Source organism: Struthio camelus, chromosome 11 (assembly GCF_040807025.1).
Source record: "Struthio camelus isolate bStrCam1 chromosome 11, bStrCam1.hap1, whole genome shotgun sequence".
NCBI classification, from domain to species: domain Eukaryota; kingdom Metazoa; phylum Chordata; class Aves; order Struthioniformes; family Struthionidae; genus Struthio; species Struthio camelus.
This window is the reverse complement of record NC_090952.1, coordinates 8,829,307-8,844,429: the sequence shown is the minus strand read 5'-3', so window position 1 is coordinate 8,844,429 and position 15,123 is coordinate 8,829,307. Positions and strand designations below refer to the sequence as shown.

General features: G+C 38.0%; 1 protein-coding gene across 6 annotated transcripts in view; it reads left to right on the top strand.

The window, feature by feature from the left end:
• Positions 1–13,737, top strand: part of TMEM164 (transmembrane protein 164) — a 42,425-nt gene extending 28,688 nt beyond the window's left edge. For 4 of the 6 annotated variants that reach the window (XM_068956945.1, XM_068956944.1, XM_068956943.1 and 1 more), the window contains exons 5-7: positions 1,089–1,167; positions 7,658–7,758; positions 8,151–13,737. In XM_068956945.1, coding sequence (XP_068813046.1) covers positions 1,089–1,167; positions 7,658–7,758; positions 8,151–8,357 — 387 coding nt within the window. In that variant the 3' untranslated portion in view covers positions 8,358–13,737. The remainder of the gene's footprint in view (positions 1–1,088; positions 1,168–7,657; positions 7,759–8,150) is intronic. The other 2 variants (XR_011143445.1, XR_011143444.1) reach the window with 1 other exon arrangement.
• The last annotated feature ends 1,386 nt before the right edge of the window (positions 13,738–15,123 follow it).

Sequence of the window (15,123 nt, the reverse complement as noted above, 5' to 3'; positions counted from 1 at the left end):
ATTTCAGACTCAAGTAATGGTGTTGTCCAATTTTCACATCTGAAATATGTTGGAAAAGTATGTCTTTTCAGCCTTTTAAGTGAACTGCAACAACAACTTGTATTCTGAATTTTGAATATGAAATTTTTCCCTGGCATTGTTCAATTTTAAACGTGTTAGGGTCTAGTTTGAGCCTTTCTCTGTAACAAATGGATATAGACAAAGACATTTACAGGAGATGGGAATAACTTTCAGATACAGAGTGTTACTTTTTCTAACTCATACAGAACTAGAATTAGAATTAGTTGTGCTCTGGTTCAGGGTATTTTTAGAACAGTATTATTTTAGCACAGGCTGTCTGACCTCTCCTCTTAAGAGGTAACATGAATTCAACTAAACACACAAATGACTAACAGTAATTTCCCAAAAGTTGCTAGCAGATGAGGAATACCTGATGTACGACTAACAGGTAACTTGTTTACATACATTCTTTTGCAGCTTGAAGATTGACTGGTATTCATCTCTCTTGAATTTTATTGGTTTGAAGAGAAGTACAGTAGTTTCACATGTGTGCAGTTTGCTAAATCAGGTCTCTGGAACTTCCAGATTTTTGCACAGGCTCTCAACATTAACTTTTATTTTAAAATCATTGAAATGAAAAGTACCTCCTTTACAGATTTCTATCACTTGCAAGCAAGCAGTTAACTTTTTTTGTAAATAGGCTGCTGCTATATGGGAAGGTGTCTGATTACTTTGCTTTTTTGCATTGTTGTTGGTAATCTACCCTAACTAGGAAAGGGAAGAAAGCAAGCTTATGTTAGCTTATGCTATCCCTCCTTTATTGTGCTTCTGGAAGATTTTGCGAATTCTCAACTTGAAGCACTGTATTGTGTTTGTGGCAAGACGGATGGGATGGGTACAGATAGCTGCATTTTCAAAGCACTGACCGTTAATGTCTGTCATCACTTTGTTAACATACACGGGTGACAAAAGAACTTAAATGAAGGGATTATTGAAAGGCCCAAGAAGTTTTCCTTCTTAAAAATGGTTCCTTGTGACTCAGTTGTTAATGATGAAAAATATTTACAAATATTTTCTTTATTCCTCAGCTTCCATTTGAAATGGAAATTTATTACATCCAGCATGTGATGCTTTATGTTGTGCCCATCTATCTGCTGCGGAAAGGAGGTAGGTTGGTAATTTGCCCTTTGTATGTTGAATTGGTCCCACCCAATGGAACAAGCTGTGCGTAATGGCTAGCAAAGATTTTACTCTTTTTTTCTGAAAATATGTATTACTCTCTTGTATGTTGTTATTTAACAGTTTCTGGTGGTATGCTGGAGTTTGATCCTGGAAAACAGTGTCAGGCACTGAATTAGGGAAATAAAAAGATAGTCTTTTGCCCAAAGGGTTATCAAGAATGTATGGTATAATATGTTGTTTTCAAGACTTTTGCCTTCTTGGAAGCTTCTTGGGAAGTACTGCATCTTAAAATGAGCTCAAAAGATCTCTTTTTATCATTAGATCCCAGGTACATATTAATCAGCCAGTTAGATAATTTCTTGGAATTCTGAAGCTCTAATGAACTGTAGTTGCGCAGATTAGTGAAAAGGGCTAGCTTGCTTGTTACCTTTTCAAACAGGATCACTATCTTGCATTCATTTTACTGTAATATTGCGGTAAGTCTGGGAATCCTAGATCATTGCACTGACTAGGGTTTTTCTAATCATCACCCCTTAGAAGGTAATGGTGTACGTATTCGTTTGGCGTGATGCTTTGTCCCCCTCTAGCGTTGATGTGCCCTCAGTGGCCTTATCTAGTGGAGCTACATTGTTTCATTTAGGAAACAGAAGATCATAACGTATGGTCCAGATGTTCCAGTAGCCTCAATCGACAACCTAGGATTGTGATGCCAAGTAACGGGATACAATTTAGCAAATGCTCAGAACAAACTTAGCCTGTTTGATTCTGGTGAATCTCTTGTATTTTACACCAGCAGCCACTTCCAATCCTTTGTGCTTACTTCACTATAGGTTTGTAAACTTCTTTTTCTTTTTGATTATTGAGTGAAGCTAAGTAAAAATGATCCAAAGAAAAAGTGAAGTACAGTAATTCAGAGATCATTGTTTGTCTCTTACTAGCAAAATATGCCAGCCCTGTTTCATTTTGATGCAACTTGGATAGCACCGTTTGCCAGATTTTTAAAATATACTAAAATACTGATGTAAAAGTTATATAAACTCCTACATTACAGGAGGCTGAAAGAAAAAAATAGCGTTGACAGCCATGTAGTACGTTATAGGCAATGGCAAACCAAGCTCTTGTAATATTACCGTATCACTTCTTTTAATGTCCTTGAAGTTCCCATATAATGTATCATTTTTGAGATATATATTTGTTTTGCATCTATGTTTGTCATTGGATGTTACTTGTGATTTCCCTTTGAATTTCAAAGTAAAGGTTCTCCTGATTTTTCCGTGCCTTACATCTGGGGCTGATGGGACTATATCTGTAGTTTGAAGGGCTTTGTGCTGTACAGTATCGCCATCCTTTGCGGCCTAATGCAGTGTTCTAAATTTTTGCCCTTTATTAATTTCCAGGTATTTGCTGCCATCTAATGTTGACATGATAGTATTGACATTTCAAACCTTAACTTTATTGGCTGCCCTAGACTGTGTAACTGACTTCTCAATTTCTTATGCAGTTGGCTTCTAGTCACCTGACTGACTGCAATACCTCATTAGCAAAACACACATGAACTTTTGTAGTAGTTATGGCTAATGCTGCAGGTGACTAAATTTATGATTGTTGATGGAAAAATACTCCGTCTGAGAGTATTTGTTAATATTTTGTCATTTCCATAGCACCTCTGTTTAAAGCACTTTCTGAATAGATGATACCCTTTATCATATCTTGTGCGACCTGCTCTATTGTCATGGTCATTGATCAGTGTGCAGCTCTATTTCTATTTTTATGATAGAAACTTCCATCGGGAAATCTATAGATTATAATCAGAAGTGAAGGCTAGTAAAAATGGAAAAATGAAAAGGAACGGATAGTATGTGAAAAAGTATACTACCTCATTTTTACTGGAAACCTACTGATATTACTGATTGCCTTAAGAGGATCTCTATCACAATATTAGTATTTCTCTCAAGTGAGTTGAGCAAAAAACCTGAAGCAGAGAGGGCTTATTCAGGCTTATTCTAGACAGAATTGTATGACTGAGTTTTTTGACATACTAATCAAATATCATCCTAATCATGCACACGGACTCAATTATATGTTGAAGTGTATAATTCAGGCGATAATCTTTCTTACAGTTTGAGATCTCCAGCGTTATTTAATTGACTTAACAATAATTTAATGGAATAGAAATGGATACTGGTGTTGGGTTTTTAGTTTTTTTCCTTTTTTTGTTTTTTGCGGCACTTTAAGGAGCAATATGATGTATGAACAGATGTACCTGAAGTTCCAGGAATATTCTTTATGCTTAATCAGAGGCCTTTGTATCAGTGTGACTTCAGTGTCGCACAGCGTCGTTGTATGGTTCAGAGAGATTAGACTGTAGGGGGAGCTAGGTCTTTAGCATCCTCTTGGTTAAAATGGGCCTGCAGATTTTCAAAATTCACAATTCAAACACCGGTTGTCCACACTGGAGAGAGTAAACTGATCTGATTGTGTTTTGGGCAGGGGAAAAAAAATTTCCACTTCCAACCAAAAGAGGAGTAATTTGCTACTACATTATGCTTATGTGGAAGTACAAAAGAAGTATTAGTTTCTGTTAAATTCTCTAAAGAGTTTTGCAAGTCTATTTTCTGAGAAGTTTAAATAAAAATAAATAATTAGTAAGGACACTAGAACTAGCACAAGACTTCATGGGGGAAAAAGTCAGTATAAAAGAAATTGATTTTAAAGCCACACCTCCGTTTCCTAGATGACAAAATTAACTATTTGATTTGTCAAAAGTCACGTGAATTCTTGCTGCAGAAGCAGATGATGAACCCAAATCTCCTGAATCCATATTAAGTCCTTCCCATCAGTGCTACTGAAATAATAAAGTTTAAACTGAAATATCATTTACCACGCTATTTCAACACAAGAGCGAATATACAGCCTACTTGGATGACCCTGCTCTGGAATGGTCTCAACTGTCTGGGGCATGAACGTTTCTGAGAAGGAGATTAGTGCCAGACTGGCAGTCGGATTACATTTTTTTGAAAGTGCTTAACATATAAGAACTGCCTGTGATCCTTAGCGAATAGAGAGATAGTGAAGCTCACCGCTGCATGTTGAAATTGATTTCCCATGTGAGCCGTAAATAGCTTATGACAAACCCACCACAGGCCATTCAAGCAACCGCTCAGTTGGATCTCAATTTCCCTTTTTGTATGCCATTGTTAACAGACTGTGTGCTAAAGAAAGTAGATAACACTGGTCTGTTAAACAGTCATCTGTTGAACAGCAGTACTGCAGAGTTATAAAATTCACAGTGATTATTTATCTAATGAAAAATGTTCACAAAATATCCCAGGTATGAATTTAAAATTAATATCTCAAAACACGTGTGGGAATCCAGATCATGTGGATTGTGTGTGGAGGTCATTGTTTCCTTTTCATCCCTTGATGTCTGGATAATGGCACTGCTGAATATCATGCTATTGTTCTCAGGATTGCAAAGTCTAGTGAGGGGGTAGTGGGAATCTTCTATTATTTGGTGAGATCAGAAATCTGTGGAGGGTGAGAGTTACTTTTTTTTCCCCCCTCCCTCATCAAGAGAAAAAAGAGGATGTAGTAGTGCAAAATTCTTAGCTGGAAGAACCTGAACAGCTCTCCTAAGGGTCTGCTGAAACGTGATTCTCTTACTGGATTGTTCAAGCTGGATATGAGACACATGGGTTCGAAGCCAAACTATGCCACTGCTCTGCTTTGTAATCTTGGGCAATTTACTTTGGCTCTTAAAGACTGCATTCTCCCTCCAATCCTGTTTCACAGCTAGGATCACTTGTCTATTTTAGTGTTTTATGCATTGCCTGGTCAAACAATGTAGGTCCCTAAGCTGTCCCCCAAATAGCAAGGTCTCTGGATTCTAGCTTTTGCGAATGTTTACCTCTTTAGTCCAGTACCATCTGTTCTCAGGCTTTATAGAATAATTCTGAAATAACATAAGTAAATGTCAACCAGGTGAGTTCATGTGAAAACAAATATGGTATAGCCCTACTCTGCCAGTTCCTGGGAGCTGTTTTAACTTATTTAAATATTATTTTGTTTATTGCATCTGGGTTAAAAATGCACCTAAAACTGCAAAGACAACACTAAAAAACTTTGCAAGTCAAATGACGTTTCTTTATTCTATAGCTGGAGAGGCAGCACAAAAAAGTTTACATACAGCTTGACCAGGTCACTTAAAGTTGGTACCACAGCCAAAAATAGAGCTATGGTCACTTGAACTCTGACACCAAGGCTACTTGCTTCCTCTCTTATTCTCCATGATGAAAAAACACATGCAAGGTGGTATCATGTATCTGCCATCTTCCTGATGTTTTCAGGTAATGGAGTTTAATATCATTGCTATTTACGTAAAGCTTTCTGTACTGGTTTGTAAATAGAATACCCCCCAGCTCTTGAGTCATACTTGCTAAGTATGTTAGAAGTATTAGACTGGTCTGAATTTTCTGCCTTTATAGTTCTATAAAGGACTCTACTTACGGTTATTCATCTCAAGTTCACTTTTAACTTTGGATTTTGCTTGTAGTTCAGACACTTCTCTGACCTTCATCTACCCACTGGATAAGAAATCTTATAAGCTGCCTTATGCTTTCAAAGTAGCTTCCCTGCTCATATTTGTCATGGTTGCATCAAGTCACAGTTTACTTACTTAAACATGGTGTGCAGTTGTGTTTTGGGTAAAATTACAACAATGTTTTTGCTTATTAACTTCACAGTGAGGGTGATATATGGGGTGCATATGGGCTACTGTCGTTCAAGCATACAACTAACTTCTTATTGCTCTCTGCTGACTAGGAACAGAGCGGCTATGTTATTTTTAGTGGACAATGGATAGCTCTCCTGCTTTAGAACGTAAAGTGTTGGTAATTTTGGGAAGAATACTGTAACTTTCAGAAATTTCCACTTAGATTAGATTGACTTTGCTGTAGCTACCTGAAACTAAATTAGCGTGACAGCCAAAATTATAGAAAAATAAATGCAGAAAAGAACTGTGAAAGGGCAATAAGGATTGAGGAAGCAGTCCTCTGGTGATTTTTAAACAGAGAGCGTGCAGCACTAAACGGTGGTGTGGTGAAGCAGGCAAATGGAGTTATTTGCCTTTATCTTCATAGGATACCATACACAGGCGTGTTCATACCAGCTTTAGTCTAGTGAGTACAGTCATAGCTACCTACACATGTACATCATAGTTACTCTCAGTCCCCATTAGGCTTGTACGGCTAATGCTGAAGTCTATTGAATCTTTACGGTTATTGCTGAATGTGCTAGCTAGTGAAAGCTAATATGAATATGCCTGTCTCTGCTATAAGGCATCCTTTGACTAATGGATATACGTATCAACATTTGATAATATCTAACAGGGCAGAGAGCAAGCAAAGGCAGATAAAAACGACAGTGTATTTTTATAGTTGTCTACAACTTTTTACAGAGCCTGAGCAGCGTGACTGCGTGCATCTTTTTGTGTGTGTCCGTCCGTAGGTTATTAAAGTCATAAGGAAAGTAGTATTTTCCCCATATCTTTCTAACACGTCTGCTAGTAAGACTTGGACAACTCTGTAAACTGTTTCTGTTCTTGCCATATGTTTGAACATCTAATTCTAAAATTTGTCTTGCATCTAAGGATATGTTTGTTAGAGTATTATTACTTCTTTGGTAAATTCTAGATTATGTGACATTGTGTTTTTTCACTAAATTGCCAAAACTCAGTTTCAGGAGGAGAGCCCAGAAATACTGTGGTACCTGCTGCTTCATTTGAGGGGGAAAAATATTTCACAGCATCTGTGATATCTACTGAATATAAAATTAATTGTTTGTAGTATATATTTGAGAATATCTCTATAGCAGCTCTTGCTTAAGAGCACAGTCTGCCAATAATGGATTTTATAAAAGTTTTCTGTTCCTATGCGTTATTGGTGCAAATTACTTGAATAGATGTCAGCCAACAATAACGTCTAGGAAAAATAATAATGTAGGAAATGCCTATCAGGCTACACTCTAATACAGCATTGCGCAGTAATTGTCACTACCTGGGTTAGTTCTGTACTTGGCTAAAGTCACAGCTCCCATAAGAAGCAGGTGTTTGAGCACAATTAATAACCTGATTTTGAAGACTCCATTGCATATACCATTACAGTATTTTAGATACATTTAGTACTTCTGTGTTAGAAGACAAAATAAAGTAAAAAGCACTGGTGTTGGTGGAAAATAGACAAGCTTAATGAACTAATATATTGTACATTTTTATGTTGGAGCAGAAGTAGAGAAGAAACTGATTTGGATGCTCCGGGTAAGAAATAAGGCTCTCAAATATTAATTACTATAACAGTAGTCACTAGGTTATCAGCTAAAACCAGACACCCCAACGTATAGAGGAGAAAGGAGAGGATTTTTCCTGAGTGTTTGGGCACAGTAACTCAGCTGAATGTTAATGCGTTCCTTTCTTTTCAAGGTATCTACACTCCGGAACCACTCTCCAATTTCTGGTGGGCTCTTCTATCTACTGGGCTTATGTTTGTATATCATTTTAGCATCTTGCAGATTCTGGGATTGGTGAGTAAATGCATTTTGGTAAACGGATAGTTTGCAAGTACATTCAAAGTAAAAACACTGAGTAGTTTTTCAAAGTGTCAATGGATTAGTCACACAGATAAGATCACTTGAATGCAAATTTTTAATTGCATGTCCTAATGGCCATTTGTATCTCATATTTCACAAGTAGCGGTAAAACTTTCCATAAATCAGCTATGCACCTGTATAAATCCATCTCTTAAATGCGTTCAGATTTGCTTTCCTTCTGAAAGCTGGCCTATTGATATTGAACAAAGGATTGCTAGCTAAACACTTGAGTACTATGGTAATAATTTGAAAATTACCATTTTAGGTGTCTGAATCATTGCATCACAAAATATTACTAGTTTATAAATTTGTTGTCCCTTTCCTAGGTCACAGAAGTGAATTTGAACAACATGTTATGCCCAGCCATCTCAGATCCTTTTTATGGGCCCTGGTATCGAATCTGGGCATCTGGACATCAGACTGTCATGACTATGACTCATGGGAAACTTGTAATCCTACTGTTTTACAGTGCTGTCCCCCTCTTTAAATGTAGCATGGACTTGTTTAGACTCCCCACTAAGAAAATAGACTGAAATTTCTCCTCAGGGAATAGTACATACAGGAAACAAGATACACCTATACTCATACTGGAAAAGAAAGAGGAGGGATGAGAGGACTGTGTGTTTATACTTCTTCCTGCAGTTTATTGCCTCAGAAACACCTTTGTAATCAAGTGAGTGTTTTTTCTTTTAACTGCTGTTTCTCACCGTCAATTGCCAGTGGCAAAATTAGTGGCCTTATTCTGGAAGTGTTTCGTGTTTTATACGTTTTGTGTCGATTACATTAGAATCTTGCTATGCCACCCTTTAAAATTAGGCCCAGGATCTGTCCACATTCCAGCAAAGAGATTGTCAGCGCTACCTCGTTTTATTACTTTTTTCTACTAAATATCCGTACACTTACATCCCAACATAGGAAATAAAGCTGAATTATAACTCGCCACTGATAAGAACAGAGCATATCTTGAAGTGCGTTATCCTGGCTTAACTCTTAGGGCTTGAATGTTGAAAAATGGTCACAGTGAAGAAATGTACACTGAATCTCCCAGTGACAAGTGTGAAACAATGAGGTTCTACTGTATTTTTCATTAAGCTGGTTGAAAATATTGGAGAATAACAACAATAACTTGTGGTTCCAAATATTGTTTTTAACAAAAATTGTTGTAAAACTAAAAATTATGTTTTAACCGACTACTTTGTTTCCAAGCTGCTGTGGCTAGGTCCCACTGTGTCTTAAAGCTTTGGAAATGTTTTTATTTGAGTGACTGGAAAAACACCAGGTTGAAACAATTTCAAAAAGCTGTGTAACATGTAAGCTATTATAGGTATTTCATCCAGTGTTATGACCTACCTTTGAACAAAATGGTTATTGTCATTTAGCTTACACTGGAGAGAGAGTAGAGATACAAAGTCCAATGTGAACATCAGGTTTTTTTTTTTTTTTAAACTTATTAGCTTTTGAAACATTCCTGCTCTGTGCTCTACACTGATCCTCAGTAGAGTGATTAGTGAGGGAACAAAATGAAATTATTTTCTCCCTACAGCTCTAATATGCTGTGTATACTGATTTAAAAATAAAGGTATAAAAATTAGAGGTAAATTATCCACCCTCTACTGGAGAGACAGTGTTCCAGGTTACTGGTATGACTGCATTTATATTAAGAGATAGCACTGAATTTCTTGTCAACACATGTTTTGGAGTAGAATGGGATGTAAGTACAGACAGCGTTATAAATAGTAAACTGTGTGTACTTCTTCAAATTTTCCAAGTCTAGAGGGAAAAATTTGGGGCAGAAAGATGGGAAATCGTGACCTGTATATATTCAGATAGTTAGTTGTAAGTTCATTTTTTGTGCAGACTGTTGTATTTCAGGGCTGCAGGACTTTTGTTGTACAGAAGTTTGTTGCAATTTATAGACTCTTTTCATTGTATTGTAATAGCTGTGACTTGTAAGATAAAACAAAACCATCATACCTCCTCCTTCAGCTTGGCCACCTGAAGATATATAACCTGAAGTTAAGGTACAGTCATGCATACCTCAAGAAGAAAAGTAAGAATGATAAGTGTTTTGTTTTGGTTTTTTTCTTCCTGTTTTAAAAGAGCAAAATTTTCATTGGAGAGAGAACAAATAGCTTCTCCAAATATTTTCGGTCCACTTGATTTAAAGAACAAACAAACATAAAACCCCCGCCACTGATTCAGAAGTTTGTCCCATGTTCTAATTTACAGACTGCTTTCTGGGTTTCTTCCATTCCTGGCTGTAAAATAAAACATACATACATGTGTTTTTTTTTTTTTATATACGTGTATAGTGTGTATACACACACATACACAGAGTGATTTTTTTTCCCCTCCCCCAGCTACTGTCAAGTTTATCTTGTTTTATGTATTTACTTAAAAATTTGGCAAAATGCCTTGGGTTGGATTAAATCCTGTTTAGAAAGAATGTTTGGTATTACATGAAATTTTGCAGCATTAGCATTTATTGTTTATTTAATTTTAGTTACTATTTTTTGAAGAATCGTTCCTCTTTCCTTATCTGTTGTTTGGTATTACATGAAATTTTGCAGCATTAGCATTTATTGTTTATTTAATTTTAGTTACTATTTTTTGAAGAATCGTTCCTCTTTCCTTATCTGTTCTTAAAAACTAGCTACTGGAAAAATTTGAGTTAGAAAGAGACTGCTACTCTGTTTTTCTCCCTCTCCCCCCCCCCCTCTCTCCCCTCCTTGCACACGCTTGCCTGCTCTCTCTCACGGGCGCTCTTGTGCTCCCATGCATGTTCTTGCACTTTTGCACTCACTTTCTTGCATGTGTGTACTCTTTTGCACTTCCTCTCTTTCTCTCTCCCTTTCACCCCCCCCCCCCTTTGGAGTGCACCCCCACCCCCTCTTTGGCATGTGCCCTTGCTCGCTTTGGCGCATTCCCACGCCTTTCTGTGCCCTCCATCTTTGGCGTACGCCTGCTCCCTTCTGTGTGCTTCTGCACTCTTCCCCCCTCTTCGGCGTGTGCCCCCCTCGCCCCTACTCCCCTTGGCATGCTCCTGCCCTCTTCCGTGCACCCCGTCTTGGGCATGCTCCTTCTCTTCCTCTCTTGCTGCTTCCCTTCCCCACCTCACCGTATGCTGGTTCTGGAGCCTGTTGAAATTTTCTATGCCAATTTATGTTGCTGAGATGGCTAAATGATTGTGTAATTCAGCAAAAATGTAGTGATTTAAACCGACTGCTACAGTCATAAGGGTGTTATGAGTGTTGGAGCTACTGTAAAACAGTGGGATGATGCAGTGGGGATCAGGAGGGAGGGAGGGAAGGCAGTGGAGCCCTCCCTCTTTTTTGACAGTAAGCTGCGTTGGCTCCCTTGCTTGTGAAGTTGTACGCTCTTATCAGTGAGGGTAGGGAGGCGAGTGACATTACTCCTCCCTCCCCCCCCAACTGGCTGAAAGTCAGTTTTAAATGCCGCTTTTTCAATTCGTATTATGGCCCAGCTCCACAAGAAGCTGCATGAGCATAGCTGAGACACAAGCTTCACATGTAGGGAAGAACAGATCAGAGCAGGCTCAGAAAGGGAGCAAGAACTGCTGAAGCCACTGTGTCATGAACCTTCACGGCCCTTATTCCTCAATTATGTCTGGCGTCTGCTTGGAACGTTCATCAGGCCGATATTGTTTAAGATGCAGGATATTGGTTTGAATGGGAAAGCAGACTACTTAATCTCTTTGTGCAATTCGTTCTTTTTACTGATAGAGGATGACTTTCTTTTCCCTGAATAGTTTGTTTTAGGGGCAGCTATGATTTTTATGGGTGTTTTTTTTCTTCTTATTTATGCTGGAAATTAAGGAGCAAAATTATATTGCTATTTCTGAAAGCTAATCAGCGTTCTCAGCTGTGGTGTTATGGATACGATTGATGTATGCTGTTGCACTGTACCTGAAGATGTGGTTTTACCCTGTGCTAGTGCAGTGTACTAGTGAAAAGGATGGTCCTGGGCTTTCCTGGTCAACTATTCCTAACTGTTCTTTTGTCTCAATGTTAACAGTTATGAAGACATTAGGATTAGAGACGGTGCTGAACAAGAGTTGGACCATGGCGCCCGATACAGACTATTCATTTCAGCAGTAGCACATGTTTTAGAAATGCTTAAACTGATTGTAAAAAAACAAAAAACCAAAAAAACACTCATGCTCAATCTCTGGATTGATTTGCTGTCCACTGCCAGGAAAAAAAGTATCTGTAGTACTGATGGCTAGACTGCACAGAGGAGTTTTTTTTTTATAAGTAGTCAAAGCTTTGTGAACAGAGACCTCTCTTTCTTTTCCTAACTTTTTTTTTTTTTTAACCATAGTAGGCACATGATAATAAACAAAACAAACTATGCTGTCAGTGAAAGACTAAATTTACATTCACTGTCCAAGCATATGCATACGTGCAGCATTAGTAACTACAATAAAATTGTTTACTGATCCGTTTGCTAATGCAGAGTGAGTAAGCAGCGCTCCAAAGCACAAAAGGGAGCCAGTAAAACTTCTGCACCCACCATAATATCTGGCAATAGCCCATGGACATTAAAATTACAGTGCCAAGACTTTAGCTACTTTTCAAGGATTCAGTGTGTGCCGTGTTTGAGCTGTATCTATTTGTTCAGCTTTCTTCTATTTAAACAGCAAAGCAGAAATTCCCTCTTGTTTCCTTTGCAGGGTGAAACTTAACAGCGCTTGGTCATACTAACATAAATCAGTGAAAGGACACAGTCTATGAGCACCCACCTACACTTGGTTCTGGTTCAGCTTCTTAGGGCTTGACAAACACTGTTGATAAGCAAAGCTCACTTGTGCTTGAGCAGATGCTGCCTTGCTGAAGCTGGGAGACAGGAGCAGTCAGTTCATTTGCACAACTTAAGATTACAGAGTACCTCAGCGTAGAAGTTTTATCCCTCTGTCTCTGGCCTCAATCAGGGTTTTGATATTTCTGTATATTTGATAATGTTTTGTAAAGCCTCAATAGTATTTTCCTTTCAGAAATAATAGCTGTTGCAACTATTGTACTGTTAAGTCCCAAGTCCTGTGTCTAAACTGCAGGTGTTGGTTTCCTACACATTTATAGATCATGGAAAATATAGATGTGCTCTTTTTCTTGCTGTTGCAATTGTTTCACTACAGGCAGACTTTTATGAATTAAATTAGTCTTAGCAGTTAAAGCTCTGAAAAGGCCAAAAATCAGGAAGAGGGCATGTCAGCCCTTCTGTTGTGAGGTAGGAGGTTTCAACAGGCAGACAGAGGTCAGCCTTGATGTTTTCATAGTTACAGTGACAAGATACATAACACGTCTGAGTTTTGTGATCTCATACTCAAAGTGATATTGCTATAAATCAGTCTTGCAGCTTTTAACCAAGGTGGTTTTACAAATGATTTTATTTTTCTTCAGGGTCAGTTTTGTACTTTTTTAAAAAATTTATTTCTGCATTTACTGATTCATTATCTCAATGCTGCAGAGGACGCAGCAGGCAGAACAGTGAGCATGCCCACACCACTCTCACCAACGGACCTGTGCTAGGGAGCTGGAGCTGTTCATGCACTGGGCCGAGGCACAAAGCTGTCTTTGGACACTTGCAGCTCCAGTTACCTAACTCTCTTGTTCAGGCATCACGTTATCCAGGCGCCGAATGGAATAGCAGGGGCAAGGATTGATGTGGGGAGGCTGAACTGCCGCACATGCTGTTAGTTCTAAATTATTTGTAAAAGTGTTCTAAATTTTGTAAACTTTTTAATGTGAAATATTTGCAAATAAGGGGTAATTTGTGTATTTGCTTTTGTATTTCGGTCTAATGTTGTTTTTGTTGTTGTACTCTTAAGTCCAGCTCACTGGGCAAATTGTTGTTAAATCTTTATATTAAAAGAAATAAATGCATTTTAAGGGATACTTTACTATTTTGTTATTATTCTAGTCCTACCAGGCACTGTGTGCATCTTGCTTATGACTTTTTAAAACTAGGTAAGAAAACGGAACTTGGCTTTCCACTTCAATTTGTGATACTAACAGATTCCTAGAGGGCCTTGAGTACTTGACAGCTAATCATCAATCAGATAAGAACATGGATTGTACTCTCCTAAGCTGTCTGTAATGCTAGACTTGGTTTACTTTGCATATAGCAGTTCCTTTAAAGGAGAACAATGATTATCAGGATTTCTGGATAGTCTAAGCATTTAAGTAGGACTTGTGCCTACTTGTGGCAATCACCACAGGAGAAACCTGAGTCTACCTTGCTGATAGATCCTTTAAGCAAGGATTAAATATTTCCTGTCCATTTCTTATGGATAAGAAAGCCCAGGAAACAGTATATGATGTCTCTCTGTACTCTCCTTCCACTTTATTGTGATGTAACATTTGAAAATAAGGGGTAATTTGTACACTTGTTTTTGTGTTTGCCACAACTTTGTTATTTCTTTCCTGTCCTGTTCTATGTCACTGCAATAGAAGAACAGAGAATAGAACAGAACATGCACTGAAGATTTCAGTATAAAACTTGGTCCAGAAAACTACTCTAATTAAGGTACTTGTAATGATGGCACTGAAGTTCCATCTCTAATGCACTTCACAAATGTTTGTGGCAGTAATTAAAGGACATTGAAGTATACTGCAACAGTGTTGTGACCCAGTCCACCTCAGACCAGCCGGCATGTAATCATGCCAGTTTCCTGGCAAATACCATTCCTGGAAAGGAAAAATATGCCCACCACTCTGGAGCTTATTATACACGCTTATTATAACAGTTTTAGGTTTTTACCAGTTTGGGAGCAGAATCAATTCCACAGCTTCATTTCTCCTCAACACCGTAAAGACCGATACAACAGCTTAGGCAGAAATCTAGTATAAAGTGCTTTATGGAAACCTGGGGAACACTAACTGATTTCCCTTTCAGTCACTGCTAATTATTTTCTAAATCTCTCTACATCTCCTAATCGTTAATTCAGCCTTGCATTGTTTAATAGCAGCATAGGTAAGCTGCCACCTCTGAAGCATTCTGAATGCTCGGTGTTAGTTTTTCTTTTTTAGTTTAATAGTACATAGCAGGCTGAAGTAGCAAGAACAGCAGGAAACTTTTGGTAGGAAGTTTCACTAAGAATACGTCTCAGTGGACTGTGAGTTTAGACTAATGATACCAAATCTGTAAAATTCTAAAATGACAGTGTAAGCTCTTTACTTGAGCAGCTTTGGCCTGCAGAGTTAATTTTTATCTTCCAAGTAGATGCTTCAGGCAAGCAGAGTAATGTCTGTATCAATCCTCAACATCTAAAGATTACAT